A 14,255-nucleotide genomic window follows, 5' to 3' on the forward strand; every position below is an offset into this window, starting at 1 on the left:
CATCCTCAACAAACAAAGATCTCGTTAAGAAACCGCTTTAAACAGTCAATCAACCATCTACATTCTAAATCTATGCTATTTTGCTATAAGGCATGCCAGAGTAACAGCAGCGTGTTAATTTTGGCCACTTCGTTAAAGTGTGTCATAATATTGGCTATTTACAGCTTGTCTCAGTCACTGCAGCTGTCACACAGAAGCAACTGTATCCAGTTAATTATGGCAAGGTGCAAAATGGTGCAGCTTTTTAATGAGCAATGAAACTACACTTAATATGTTCAAGTAAATAAGTCATGATTAGCAGCACCTCCTAAAGAAATATAGAGGCCAATGCATGTCGCAATCTGAAGCCCAAAAGGACAAACCAAAAGCACAATAAAATGAACACACGGGCTTGCTTGCAGCAAGTTTCTCACCTCGGTATCCCTCGTGGGACACTGGAGTGCCTGGCTGAGCCAGACTCCACTTTCTCAATTTCGGGGTCCTCAACGTAGAGGTAGATGTAGTCCTCAAAGAGGCGCAGCCCTTTGTCAAACTTGACCCGAACTTTGCCCTCGTTGAACGTTGTAGATGCACTCGTGTTGCAGCTGACCACGTTCGGCTCCCGCCTGCGAAGGCACAAAAGCTCCACATCAGCTCAAGACAAAAAGAAGGAGGAGGCAGCAAATACAGGCGTAGAAAAACCTCCTTGGCATTACAGGATGCTCCTGCAGCAACTGTTACAACACATATCAGAACAAAGCAGGCAGCAAAAATTCAAGGCTTCTTCAACAAGCTTCAGCATTTTGCAGCTATATGGTGCTACGATGGCAGCTGCGCAAAAGGTGTTACGGGTGCCTTTTAAACGACATTTGATCGCGTGACAATCAACTGTGATTAGCAGCAGTCTCCACGGCACTCACGTGATGATCTGGCAGGGCATTCCCCCAACAAACGCTTCCGCATGACTGCCAGCGTCCATGTGCAGACCCCAGATGAGCAGCCTTGTACCCCCAGACTTCGGCCCCTTGCTCGGATTTATCGAGGTGATTCGTGGGTTCTGTGGAGGAAAGAGAGCACCAAGGTTGAAAGCAGGCAACAAGGAGCTAAATTCGCTCTGCTTAAAGAAAACAGGCACTGACCACGAAGGAGTAGTTCTGCTTTGACTTGGCCGTGTAGTCGTTGAGGACCTTGACGATGACGGGCCCCGAAATGGTACCACTCGGGGGGCTCGTTGTCAGGTTACGGGGGCTCTCGATCTCACACACAATTCTGCAGAGGGTGGAATAGACAAACACGCCACAAATCAGCCAATGAGCCTTTACAGATTGCCAAACACAGGGCTAGTGTTCAGCCCAGGTGTGCCACATGCTATGGCTTGAGTTTTCCTATGGTGTAGTTATTGCACGGGTGATGCATAGCCTCGAATGATTTAACCATATGACAATAAAGCATCGATAATTCAAACTCGCAATGGGAATCTGACCAGTTAATTTGAAAGCAATGGCCTGCAGCAGTCAGGGTCATCCGAAAATTTCGGGTGCTATGCAGAATGACCTGCCTCAATTTTGCCGCGAACCAATGAAAAGACAGCTCCTCAAAACTATAAAATGGCGTCGCAAAGCTTGGCATGCCATCGCACCCCAGCCATGAAGGTGCCGTACAAATCAAAATAGCACTCTGGCATGGCTTACGGACTGCTGAAGTGCGCGAGTGCAAAAGAGATGGCGTTCACTGCAATACAGTCATGGATACCAATTTCAAGATAATGCTGATGCTGATCACAAAGTAATGCTGATAATATAACGCCTGAAACTGAATGGCTGTGCATATTTTCCACAAGCCATTTAGGCCCCTGCCAAGTGTAGAAGGCAGGGTAAAAGGCCATTTTATGTTTCATCATTTCATCTTTACTGGCAATGTAACATGTTTATAATTTACTGCTTTAAGGAGTGATTGTACCGCTATACAAGGCTGCAAGAAGCTGCTTACGCCACAAGGTTACCATCGCAATACTTAGCACCTTGGATATTCTTGGCCCCTATTATTACACTGAATGAAGGGAGGTAAAATCTATTTTTCTTTTGCATTATTCATTGGCCAATGAGAATGGCAGTGTGGATATATGCTACGAAATTGATGCAGATGCAAAGCTAGTTGTTGCTCAAACTGGCTAAACTAGGTGTCACTCAAAAAGAATGCGAACATGAACAATAGTCGAGAAGGTGCCATCATTGAAAAACATGGTGCTCTAGCCAGCATTGTCAAACTCTGCCAGGCAAACGCATCTTTCATTAATGCGTGATTCCTTCAGGCAAATGACAATGCTACGCAATGTCAAACTAGTACTGCAGTGATCTGACTGTTATCAGTTTGCCACTAAGTACACAAAGCATGCGTTAAGAACAGCAGTGACATGGGCTCTGACATCAGACAAGAGAATCCAAACAAAAATGGTTGGAAAAGCTTTGAAATAGTCCCTTTCCTGCTATAATCGGCAACCACAGATGAAATTGTGCAGAAACAGTGCGAAAATGTTATGAGTTACAAATTTATGCTGCCCACCATCTGTGGGTTATCACAATTTAATGAGAAAGTTGCTAGTTAAAACAAACCTTTCTTAGGCTAGAAAAGCCTCAAATCTAAATAAAAACAACAAAAACAAAAGAACCCAAAACAGCCATAGCAGAAACTTCTGCTATGAAGACTGGATGCAGTGATCCTTGATGTCCTTCTTACCTATAATCTTCAATACTCGCTGGTTATGACAGAAAATAAAACGGGACAAAGGGAAATAGGCTCCCTTGAGAAGCACCTAAGACTCGAAAGAACGTTTTGTTGGGCTAGTTGGTGACAGTTCATCGTACGATCAAGGCGCGAAAACACACACACGGACACAATAAAGGTAACGGGACAGCGCTCGTCCAGTTACCTTTCTTGTGTCCGTGTGTGTTTTCGCGCCTTGAACTTTCCACCTAAGACTCACCTAGTAGTCTTGACATACAAGTCCTTGTGGGGGATGCAGGGAATTTGGGCCAAGGAGACTCCATTCACTTCCTTGGACACGTGGATGCCGTTCTGGATATCCTGGAAGACGCGTCCCAGATTGTAGCCCTCAATGGTGATGTTGGTGCCACCTTCCCAGGGTCCAGACGTTGGGTAGATCTGCAAGCAGAAAACGGCCTCAGCATTTAATGCCGAAAATTTCTCACAATCTTTTCTTCGCTACAGTTTTAGCCTTGCACCTCAGCTACAAATGGTGAGCTTTGTTCCTTAGACATTTTTAACTAATTTGCTTTACTATGCCACCTCGATTTCATTGAATGTCATATACCTGTCTAGGTTCTAAATACAAGAGTCCTGTATAGACGGACTTGACAGCAACGGGTCGAGTCAGCGAGGTCACCCTCACTCGACCAGCTTGGTGTCTACATGAACTAGTTCCTAGCAAGCAAGTATAGCAGCGGCGCCTAGCGGTAAAAATCGTAGTTATTCGCGAGCTTCCTGCTTGCTTTTTACTATCGAGAGCTTCGATTATTATTTTTTATTGTTGATGAGGCCTAAAAAGCATTCAACTTCGCTAACGATCTTAGCCGCACCGGAAGCTTTTTGATCCCAGAGTTCTCCATAACTCGACTCCATGACTAGACAGCATCTATATGCTTCTAGACAAGTGGGTCAAGAGAGTTAACTCGACCCGCTCTGCTGCCTCCTTTACTCGATCCAACTCTGTCGACTTCATGTATACAGGGCTTTGGAGCACAGGAGCTTCCAGGATAAATGGCAGTCCAGGAGACATCAATCGATCTTCGTCAAAGCTCTCTTGAATATTTTTGCTTTTCTGTGCATTTCGAAAATTTCAGCAAAAGACTTGACACAACGCTTGCACTGTCGTGCAAGAGACCAACCAACTAGCCCAATTTGAAACTATTTCAAAGCCCTTTGTCTCCGGAGCCAGGACATTCTGTCAGCTTTTGCAGCAAGCGACCGCCACGAAAAATGTGAAAGCATAGGAGGAAAGCTGCAATTCGTCTTCACAACTGCTTATGATCATACTGCATGTTTTCCTTTTACTAGCTCATAAAGTCATGAGCATGGTTTCACTTGTCTGCTTGTGTGGTTCATGCAGGGTATATGTGGTTGCGTGCCAGGAAAGAGTGTTGCACAAAAATGCTTTAAGTGACAGCATGCAATAAGTAGCTATATACAATGCTGAAAGCATGATATACGTCACACACAACTGTAATAGCCTGATATACATCCCTATTTAAATATTGCAACAAGATTTATCACTTCACTATTTTAAAATAATAGTAGTGATAAAACTCTTGCACATGTTAACTGAAGAAATCAACAAAATGCACTTCAAAAGAGAAAGTATTGGCATAAAAAAATAAAATAAATAAAATTATGGCATCCATACTGCTTGCTGTATATGGCCACAAAATGTCAAAGCAGACAGATGGAGGCTGGCTATGAATTGCTGCTAGGTCATAATGTATGCATATTTAAATGCTCCCAACTCAAAAGAGGAAAAATACTGACAGATGATGTAGCCTGCATTGCTGCCGACTGCATTAAAAATGCCGCAGCATTACCCACAAACCAAATTCAATCGCCTCGCCTACCATATACACCTCGACACCTACCCTGGTCACTTGTGGATCGGGACAGGTCTGGGTGCGCTCGAGCCACTTGGTGGCGTGACCGTCACACTGGTCCTGCACCTTGCACGAGTTGCTCTGCTGGCACCAGCCGCACGCATACTTCTCGGGCAGCTCCAGACAGAGGCCGCAGTTCTCGGACATGTTCTCACACCGGTATACGAGGACTGCAAGAACATGTAAGTGAGTGCTCCCATGCTTTGTGTCACGTGCACTCTGTTCAGGCTTTCTCGTGGTGGAGCTACTCCAACTTTCTTTTAGCCAACGTTACTCCACACCACCATGCAAACTGCAGTAAACAGATGAAGACAGCCTCCTCGAGCTAACAGGGTCTATACTCATAAAAGTAAGCTTGTGAGAGTATGACAACTGCAGCCGGTTCAGTACACGATAAACGAGAAATGCCTTTGCAATGTAGTGGTACGGCTAGGTCCAGCACAGTCGTTCTTTTTCAACCAGGAATAACATCAGAACAGTGAACATTTTTTTTTTTATTTTATGTACACTCAATTACGCTAGCTAACAACAGAGTGAGTAAAAAAAAAGGAAGTCTCGCCCAAGCAGCACAAAGCTGCAGCAAGGATATCCTGATCACAACCACATCTAACAAAGGGAGACAAATTAACGCTGTGAAATTCAAGCTGTGACAGCTCACAACTATGTCTATGATTTGTATTTGATTTTCCTGTTTCCCTCCCCTCGGTCTCCATGTACTGTTCATATATCAAGCATGTGCGTACACATAGGGCTCAATAGTTGTTCATTTTTGACCTGCTATCGTTTTTTGCACCTACTATCAAGCAGAATTTTGTCCTCATGCCTGCTGCTGTGTTTCTCTTCTGGGTCATGCTAGTATAATCAGAACCCTTTTCCTTAAAGTAGCAGCTGTCAGCAGTATGCTCTCCCGAGTCTCATCCTTTTACAATCTCCTCATAACTGATGCACAAATGACAGTGTTCACATTGAAGATTGCAGTGATATAAGTGCACAAAATGCAGTCATAAATACAAGAAAAATCATGAGAACAGCTTTGTATCAACAGTGAAGGAACAAGAGAAAAAATCTATGAACACACCATGAATGTTCTCCGGGTTGTCCAGAGGTTTGTTGCCTTCCCAGATCACTGCAAATGCAGCAGTGATGTTTGGGGCCTGAGTGCCGTAGTTAAACTGCACAGAAAGATTAAAAAAAAAGAAAATAAAAATTTCAAACACCTAGGAAAGGACACTTTGCCGACACTCTCCAGCAACACTGGAAAAGGCACTTAACAGCGTCAAGGCAGAGAGGCTGCCTTAACAAAACACCAAGGCAGGTTGGGGTTACCTGCATGTTCTCGCAGTATATTGTGTCTCCCAGAAGCTGCGCATTCACTTGCTTCACTCTGCCTTCAATGTTGAACTGGCACACAAACCTCGTAGAGGCTATGAAAGGCTGAAAAGAACAAAATAGTCCACAAGAGAGGAATTGGCATTTTCTGAGGTGCCCACTGCGATAAAGCAGCATGCGAGCGCCCGTTAAGGGATGAGACCAGTCACTCACTTGAATGTTTTCGACCTTCACTTGGATGCGCTTGTTGATGCCCATTGGAACAAGAATCTCGGTGGCAATGCCTGTGGTGGCGTTGATCCGTGGACAGAACCCTGGTCCTGACCGAATGCTTGGCCCAACACTCTGCAGTTTTTCAAGGTGAAACGCGGGGAGGGGTAAAAGGGAGAAACTAAGGCTTAATGAAAGCGAAAAATAATAAGGGGGACACTTAAGCACTGCCTTAAGATTTGACACGATGCACGCCTGTGATCTCTACTTACATGCATACACACTAGAGCAAGCAGTCGCAAAGTACTAGTTTATGTGAGAAACCACACTACACACATACAAACCACCGCTTATTACAAATGTATTTTACGAGCCTTACAAGTGCATCTTACATGCCCTATTTGGCACGACGTGTGTGGCTCGAAATCAAAGAATTTGGGTTCGAATCATGCTAACCCAAGCAAAGGTCAATTACTTTATAAAGGTTGATGACTTTAGGCACGTGGCAACCTCAAAGTCACAATTTATGTCAACATTTAATCAATTTCATTCTAAGCATGACATCACGTTGAGCATGAGCATTGTGGAGAGTTTGAAATTTCTATGCGAGTTCACATGGCTGTGATCACTCTCCTATCGACCAATATTGATTTATCACTCACAGCCAATTGCGCTGACATTGGCTTTTCTGCGACACAGAACTCTTACATTATTCCATAATAAACATCCTTCATAAACAACTATGTGACCACTACTAGAAACATCACTGTTAACCCTTTGAGGCACGAATTAAGATCCAGCAGAGGGAAATTTTTTTATATTTTCAAGCAGCATGCCAGCATTGCATACACAACCAGCCAACATTCACCGCTGATTAATAGGTGCAGGCTCTTTATGTGCGCTTATTGCGGCTGCCCACTATTTTCATGGTCAAAAATTACAAGTCCTATGACTCACCGAGACGCCTGTGACGAGTATGTCGTTGCGGCAGTTTTCTCCCGTGTCATGGGTGCAGCGATGCCTACCCACGCACCAGTCGCAAGGAAAGGAGCTGGACACGCACTCTGTGCACCTGTACACATCACAAATAACAGCAGCATGACGTCACGACTGGAAGAACTTCAATATTTTTTTAACAGTGCAGCTGCAATGTATGTATGTATGTGGAAAGTCAAAGTAGCTGCCAAAGTTGAGGCAAATTTTCCCAAGTAAATGTTAAAAAAGAAAAGAAATGAAAGTTAGAAATTATGTGTAAATTTGGCACCTGTGGCAGAACCGGAAGGAGTTCTGCATTTAAGTAGACGACAAGAAATGGCCTCACAACATGCATTCATACTTTTAACAACAAGTACAGCAGAAGAACTGCCCCAAGTTTCCTTAGCTAAATGAATCTGAATATACAGTAATTAAACTCTCAATATATGTACCAGATGGCAAACCTCGATGTTACCTAAAAACTAGGTAACATCGAACGAAAGAGAAGACAAAGCTTCACTCTGAGCTTACATCATGAAAACCGCTGAAAAGAAAGAAAGAAAAAAAATGTCTTTATCACTGCATTAGCTCTCTATTAGCGAACTGCATTTTTTTGCATGCAAAGCCCACCCTAAAAGTTCACAAAAACCACAACCCTGAGCACAAAGCAAGAACTTACGACGTGTAAGTGCTGCAGTCGTAGAAGGTGAAGTTCGTGGCAACGAAGTCGGGGTTGCTTTTCATCCTCACAGACAGCTTGGCAGTAAAATGATCTGCAGTGAAATCACCGTGCCGAGCATGCGTTAGATACAGTGAAATCTTGACAGTCCAAGTTATCGATAGTCTGCAGAAAGCTGCCCAAAACTGCGTGGATTAGGGCAATTTTATCTAATGGACGCCTGGAATATAGTTGCCTATACATTTGAGATGAAAACTAAGTGACAACAACAATTATTCACGGTTCCATCAAAAGCTTTACTTTGCACACCAATGTTAAATAACCACTCAACAATTGTAACTGCCTCCTGCAGTCCTCGTTGCAAAGCAAAGCAGTAGCAAGCAGTGGCGCCTCTTTCAGAGACGGCCCTGTTGCACTTTCAGAGTGAAGCATCTTCGAGCCCCGACAGTACAGTGTACTTGAAGAGCGGAGGAAATAAGTGGATGTGAGCTATAGAAATATTCGTAGGCATAAGAACGGCGTGACACCATTACAAAATAAAACTAAAAGCCCAGTAGCATACAAATAGCTGTCCGGAACAGCGTGACTGGCTTATGCATGCACCCGTGACAGCGCGAGGATAGTGTGAATTTAAGAAAAATGACACACGCTGTTGAACTATGCTCCGACAATTCTGTTACATGCGCAGGTGACATGATGCAAGGGAACCCTCACGTTCGCCCGGAGGGATCGGTGGCAGGGAGTCAGTGTGCGGGGTGGGGCAGCTAACACCATTGCTCAAGCGAGTGGCATTGGTCTCCAGGGTCTTGGAGAACGCTGTGAAGGCGCAGAAGAATTGGCCGTCCAGCACAGGCAGGTTGCCAATCACCAGGCTCAGCTGCAAGGGAGAAAAGAAACACAGAGGAAGAACTGAGCGCCCTATTTGTGGAGACAGGTTACTGCAGCATTAGCTATAAATCCTGCTAAATCCTGCAAGTGCTCTGGCAACACCTATTCACAAAGAACTATACCTCAGCTCAGGGTTGTAATTCTTTCTTACCGCCCGTTGGAGGAAAAGGGACACTTAGGCTCTGCCTTCCAGAATAATTCACATATGTACATGCGCTTTGCATGCATGAAAGAGGGCTATATTGCTAATAAAGTAAAAAATAATAATAAATGCTGGTCAAAAGCTTGAACCCAGGAACACCGCCCTTTTAGTGAAGATGCTCTACCAAGTTAGCCAGGATGGCTAACAGATTAAAGCTAAGGCAGGAATGAAGCAAGTTCAGAGTGTTCACGGATGATGTAGGAGGCAGAGGAGTAACTGCAGCCGCATGAACCATGTATAAACTCTTTGGCTTCAAATGAAGAGTGTGGCAGAAATTAAAATGCTTGGCCACTTATGATGAGCTAACAAACCAAGTTAGAGGATAACACCACCAGATGTGAAATGATGTGTGTGACCAACAGCACATCCGACGTTGTGCTGAACTTGCCGGCTAATTCAATTGCCCACTTTGGGAGGCACAATTAGTTGGCGAGGTATCTGTGCAGTGGCGTATGTGAGGCAAGCATGCAGTCACACTTACAATGCGTGCCGTGGTGCGCTGGATCTGGGCAGGCTGGATGCTGGTGATGGTGGTGCACTTCCCACTCTTGTACGAGAGCCAGTATAATGGATCCTGGGCTGCCTCTGCACAATTGCTCCTCAGGCTACACCTGTAAGACATAATTAAATGGTCAGTGACCAGCCGTGTGCTCTATCGGAAAATGGGCAGATAGGTATTTGGGATGTAACGCCCCATAAATGCGTGTAGGCTATAAGATACAGTGATGGAGGGTGTTGTGTGAAGTACTACAGACAAAAACATTTTGCTTGCATTTTCTTTTCTGGAATGATGCGTTAGACATAATTGCTGCAACATCATCTGTTGCCTTTCTAGTTCTTCAAGCCTGTAGGTTGGCTGAAGCCTTGCCGTGAATGAAAACTACGTGTCAGTGAGCATATTATGGTGTGCTCCATTCCGCATATAACCTAAAGTTACTACTGCAACAAGGGCATTGTTTGACTGACGAAAAGGAAACAGCAGGAGAGAAGAAATTCAATACAAAATATACAAGCATGCAATTAAATGTCTGGTGTATAAACTCTTTTAAGCTTTGACCACTTGGTGTTCATTACTACGCGTTAATATTGCACACCACGTGAAATCTGGTGAAATAGCACACACACGCATGGACAAAAATTTACATGCATTCTGAGCTGAAACTTTTTGTGCAATAAACCGGTTAATCGGCTTTCATCATTAAAAATTTACAACGGGATAGCAGAGCCATAAAATATGAGGACCCTTCGAAAATGTATGGAAGCTAGTTGCATGCTAGACATAGAAAAGCTCGAAAAAGATGTTGAGTGAATGTGAATGCGGGCGTGTGGAGTTCAGTGCTGCCAAGATGTACGAAACTTAATGAACGATACATTTAAAAGCTGTTTGTCAAGACAGAGAAAACGAAATATGAAGACGCACTTGTTTTCCAGTGAGCACCAGCCACAGTATGGGTCTTGAGCACCAAGGCAATCGATGCATGTCTTGTACTGGTGGCATTCCTGGACTTTAACTCTGGTCACCTGCAATAAAATGTCCGGCATCTCAATTTTTTGTTTTTCAAAATGATTCACACAGTGCTAATTTTGCAGGCACAAACTTAAATCCTATGTTGACTAAAGCCACTCAATACCAACCTGCTTGCACTAACCCACGTTATCTTAGAGCCATATCTTTGTACCTGAACACTAAAGCATGCCCGTTAGCATTTCACAATGCTTTTAAATTACTTGTTCAATTCTTTATTGAAAAATGTGCGTTATTGTATTTTTGCCTTAGTAAGCTTAATCATAACAAAATATAAAGTTATGCTAATACAACTGTGGCAAAATTATAATTCATGTTTATTCTTGCAGCAATCTACAGCTAGCCTCATGCTTTCAAAGAAATTGTTTGATGACTATGGTTCCTCAAATAGTTGAAAACATCTAAAACACTCATGTTTAAATTACGTTGTTCAACATGGATACACACATTTTAATGCTTGGTTTGGTTTGGTTTTGGGAATTAACGTCGCAAAGTGACTCAGGCTATGAGAGACGCCGTAGTGGAGGACTCCGGAAATTTCCACCACCTGGGGTTCTTTAATGTGCACTAACATCACACAACCCATGGGCGCCTAGCTCTTCGCATCCACCGAAAGGCGGCCGCCAAGGTCGAGATTCGAACCCGCGTCCTTGGGTACAGTAGTTGAGAGCTCTAACCACTGCGCCACCCCCGGCGGGTTAGAAAGCTTTTAAAGGCCGATGTGCAGTAGAGAACAGTATAGCCCCACACATATAGCCCCACACATTGTGAATACAGCATGTGAATGAAAATTTCATAAGTGCCTTAGACAAACAAATACGAGGAATGTGCAAGTTTTAATAATCCCTAGCGCACTTCATGTGGAGATTATGAAACGGCAATAAATAGCCTGAGTAGCAGCAACACAGAACCCTCCCATATTCAAATGAGAAAACACTCAGCACAAGCACCAGAATGCTTCTGCCTCTCCTATTATGCTATCTTACTCTGAAGGCCAAACTCTGCACGATTCAGCCAGACAACACTAGATGCCTTCCTCAGCCGAAATGCTGCTCTAATGAAGGCAGCATAACTTCCCAATCGATAGTTGTGTGGCCGCCGTGAAGCAACCCTGTCACTACTTCACCTCAATTTTTTTTTTCCCCTGGAAAAGCCACTTTAATCAATTTAGCCGCTAAAAAGGTGGAAACAAAAAGAAATCGCTATGCTCCCTCTAGAGGGTCTACGTCCCTGCCCTTGAAGAACCTTTCGGACGCGCCCAAACGGCGCGAACAGCAGGAAGGCCGTTGCCACGGCAACGGGGCACCGAAAACAACGGGATTATATAAACGAAAGACAATGAGCGCGAGTGCTTGCACTCGCGGAAACAGCGCGCGCGCGCGAACGAAACCGAAGAAAATCGACAACAGCGCGCCGCAGCCCGCCAACGTCCGGCGTCGCCATGGAAACGCATCGCGATCGAGAGGAAAGACGGGAGTAGGGGAGGGAGCACCTGTGGCCACAGGGGGCACAAAAACAGAAGTCGCGAGGGAAGACGGGCAGTTAAAGGGAGAGAAAAAGAAAGTAACGCGAGACGCGGGAAAAGCATACCAGAATGGCGACGACGTACACAAGTAGGCGAAATGGGCGCGCCGGTACGAGATGGAGAGCAGCTGCTGCAAAGGGACGAGCAGAACGAGGCGACGAAAGCAGCCCCGAAGCCACGGCAGTGCAAACGAAATACACGCAACGCATGAAAGGAGAGAAAAAAAAGAAAAAAAAAAAGAAAAAAAAAACACGGAATCGGGGTACACGTACACGTTGCAAAAAGAGGGCGGAGAAAGGAAAAGGAAAATATTAATAAAAAAAGAAATCCGCGCTGCCTCACTCGAAAAACCCAAAGGGTAATTGATATGCCACATACGCTCGTTCCCAGCGCTCTACGCGCCTCGTACCTTTCTCCATAGCACGACCGCCCTTTATGCGGCAGTTACACAGGTGCGCACGTGCGTGTATATATATATATATATATGTCTTTCGCGAAAAGGAAAAGTGAAATGGGAGAAACGCGGGCAAATTCGCGCACGAAATTCCATCGCGCGGCGGGGACCCCGTGGCATTTTCGCCGAATGGAAAAGGGGAAGCAACGCAACAAGACCACCAACCGCGGCCCCCTTTTTTTGCGAGACCGACTTCGGCGCCGTTATTGACGGCGCCAAAAGTGAATTTCACGGATGAAAGGGCTCGAGGCGAGGACGATCGAGGCGCGCGGGAGTCGGCCGCGCACACACGTCTCCGCGGTGGGGCGGACGATTTCCAGGAGCAGGGCACAGTGTAATGGACGACACACCCGAAGACGGACACTTATTCCTTTCCTCTCCTTTATTTTTTCAACGCCAGTCAAGCAGCTCTAAACGAGTTAGAGGATTCGGCAGGCGGGGAGCGTGAACCTTATCCTCGCGCCCAGCGTTAGCCTCTCTCCGTCTACCGAAAAGTGACACGTCGATAAGTTCTGAGCTCATTTCACGCTTCTACGCGCTTATGAGCAGAGTTAAATTATGAGCCCGGTTCGCTTTCGCGCCAATGTTAACAGGCTAACAAATGATTCGCAGCAAAGCGACGACATTTTCTTCGATGCGATGCCTCGAGGCGATTCCCCAGCTGTATGCGGGTCTCTTCAACGTAGCAGGCGTTTACAACACGAGCTCAGTGGAGCGCGGGCCAGGTCAATTATTCCAGCGAAATAGCGGGTTTTTCTTCCTGAAATATGCTTGAATTATGAAATATGCTTTTAGCGCCCGCTGTCGGAGCGCCGCTTGGAAGAACAGTGTAGAACAGGAGACGAACCTAAACGCTAAACGCTCGACTACTGTTCCCAAGGGCGCGGGATCGAATCCCGGCCTCGGCGGCAGCTTTTCGATGGATGCGAAAAGTAAGGTGCCCGTGTGCTGTGCGATGTCACTGCAGGTTAAAGAACCCCAGGTGGTCGAAATTTCGAGAGTCCTCCACTACGGCGTCTCTCATAGCCTGAGCCGCTTTGGGACGTTAAACCCCACAAACCAACCAACCTAAACGCTAAACGAAATTGCGTAGGTCTCCCGCTAGTGTCTACAGGCTGCACTACTGCTAGAGCAGCGGATGCGGGCGCGTCTTCTTATACTGCGCGCTGGTTTAGCAGCGCGAAATTGAAAATGCGCAATAATGAAAAGGAGCGCAAAGCTATCTCACTTCATGGTGGACACCTCAAACGCGCGGTCAACACGAAGGTGAACGTAAGTGAACGTTCGCAGAATTAAGAAAAGGGGCAAAAGTATCTCTTCGATCCCGACCGCGGCGGCTGCGTTTCGATCGAGGCGAAACGAAGAGGCGTCCGTGTGCTGTGCGATGTCAGCGAACGTTAAAGATTCCCAGAATACGTGTGACAGATACTGCGACAGATACTTCGCCTTTCCCTTAAACTCCTGAACTACGCAAGCGACACACCTCAGTGCGCCAGGAGTGTCAAGCAGGCGAGTAGAGGACACTGCAGTTCGCCTTGAGCACGCATGTTGTAAAACAGACACATGTAACGGCTGCAGGCCTCCGTCTTTCCAGCCAGCAGCGACCTTCCCAGAAGAAGCGAAGCCGACAGGGAGCCTCGAACACGAAAAGGGCGTTCCCGGTCGTAGGGAGCAACGGGAGCGCTTTCCACGAAGGCTACTCACCACCGCCGCTCTGAAAACAGCCGCGCTCATAAATTGTGAGGCCGCGGCGCCGGCGCAGGGCTGAAGAGGCGAGCGCCGGCAGTAACAGGGAAAGGAGGAAGATGGCGGCCAAGCGTTTCAAGTCGGC

At 45.8% G+C, this 14,255-nt stretch overlaps 1 protein-coding gene across 3 annotated transcripts in view; it reads right to left on the reverse strand.

Moving 5' to 3' along the window:
• The window catches only part of PlexA (plexin A), a 177,991-nt gene that overhangs the window by 26,206 nt on the left and 137,530 nt on the right, over positions 1 to 14,255 (reverse strand). For all 3 annotated transcript variants that reach the window (XM_084588546.1, XM_084588540.1, XM_084588553.1), the window contains 13 exons: positions 10,341 to 10,441; positions 9,402 to 9,531; positions 8,545 to 8,707; positions 7,831 to 7,924; positions 7,134 to 7,248; positions 6,180 to 6,311; positions 5,964 to 6,071; positions 5,716 to 5,809; positions 4,626 to 4,807; positions 2,963 to 3,141; positions 1,119 to 1,248; positions 900 to 1,036; positions 414 to 605 (listed from right to left, as the gene is read on the reverse strand). In XM_084588546.1, the coding sequence (XP_084444672.1) occupies positions 414 to 605; positions 900 to 1,036; positions 1,119 to 1,248; positions 2,963 to 3,141; positions 4,626 to 4,807; positions 5,716 to 5,809; positions 5,964 to 6,071; positions 6,180 to 6,311; positions 7,134 to 7,248; positions 7,831 to 7,924; positions 8,545 to 8,707; positions 9,402 to 9,531; positions 10,341 to 10,441 (1,757 nt within the window). The remainder of the gene's footprint in view (positions 1 to 413; positions 606 to 899; positions 1,037 to 1,118; positions 1,249 to 2,962; positions 3,142 to 4,625; positions 4,808 to 5,715; positions 5,810 to 5,963; positions 6,072 to 6,179; positions 6,312 to 7,133; positions 7,249 to 7,830; positions 7,925 to 8,544; positions 8,708 to 9,401; positions 9,532 to 10,340; positions 10,442 to 14,255) is intronic.

The sequence above is a fragment of the Amblyomma maculatum genome, chromosome 1 (genome assembly GCF_055883805.1).
Source record: "Amblyomma maculatum isolate TAMU_Amacu chromosome 1, ASM5588380v1, whole genome shotgun sequence".
NCBI lineage: Eukaryota > Metazoa > Arthropoda > Arachnida > Ixodida > Ixodidae > Amblyomma > Amblyomma maculatum.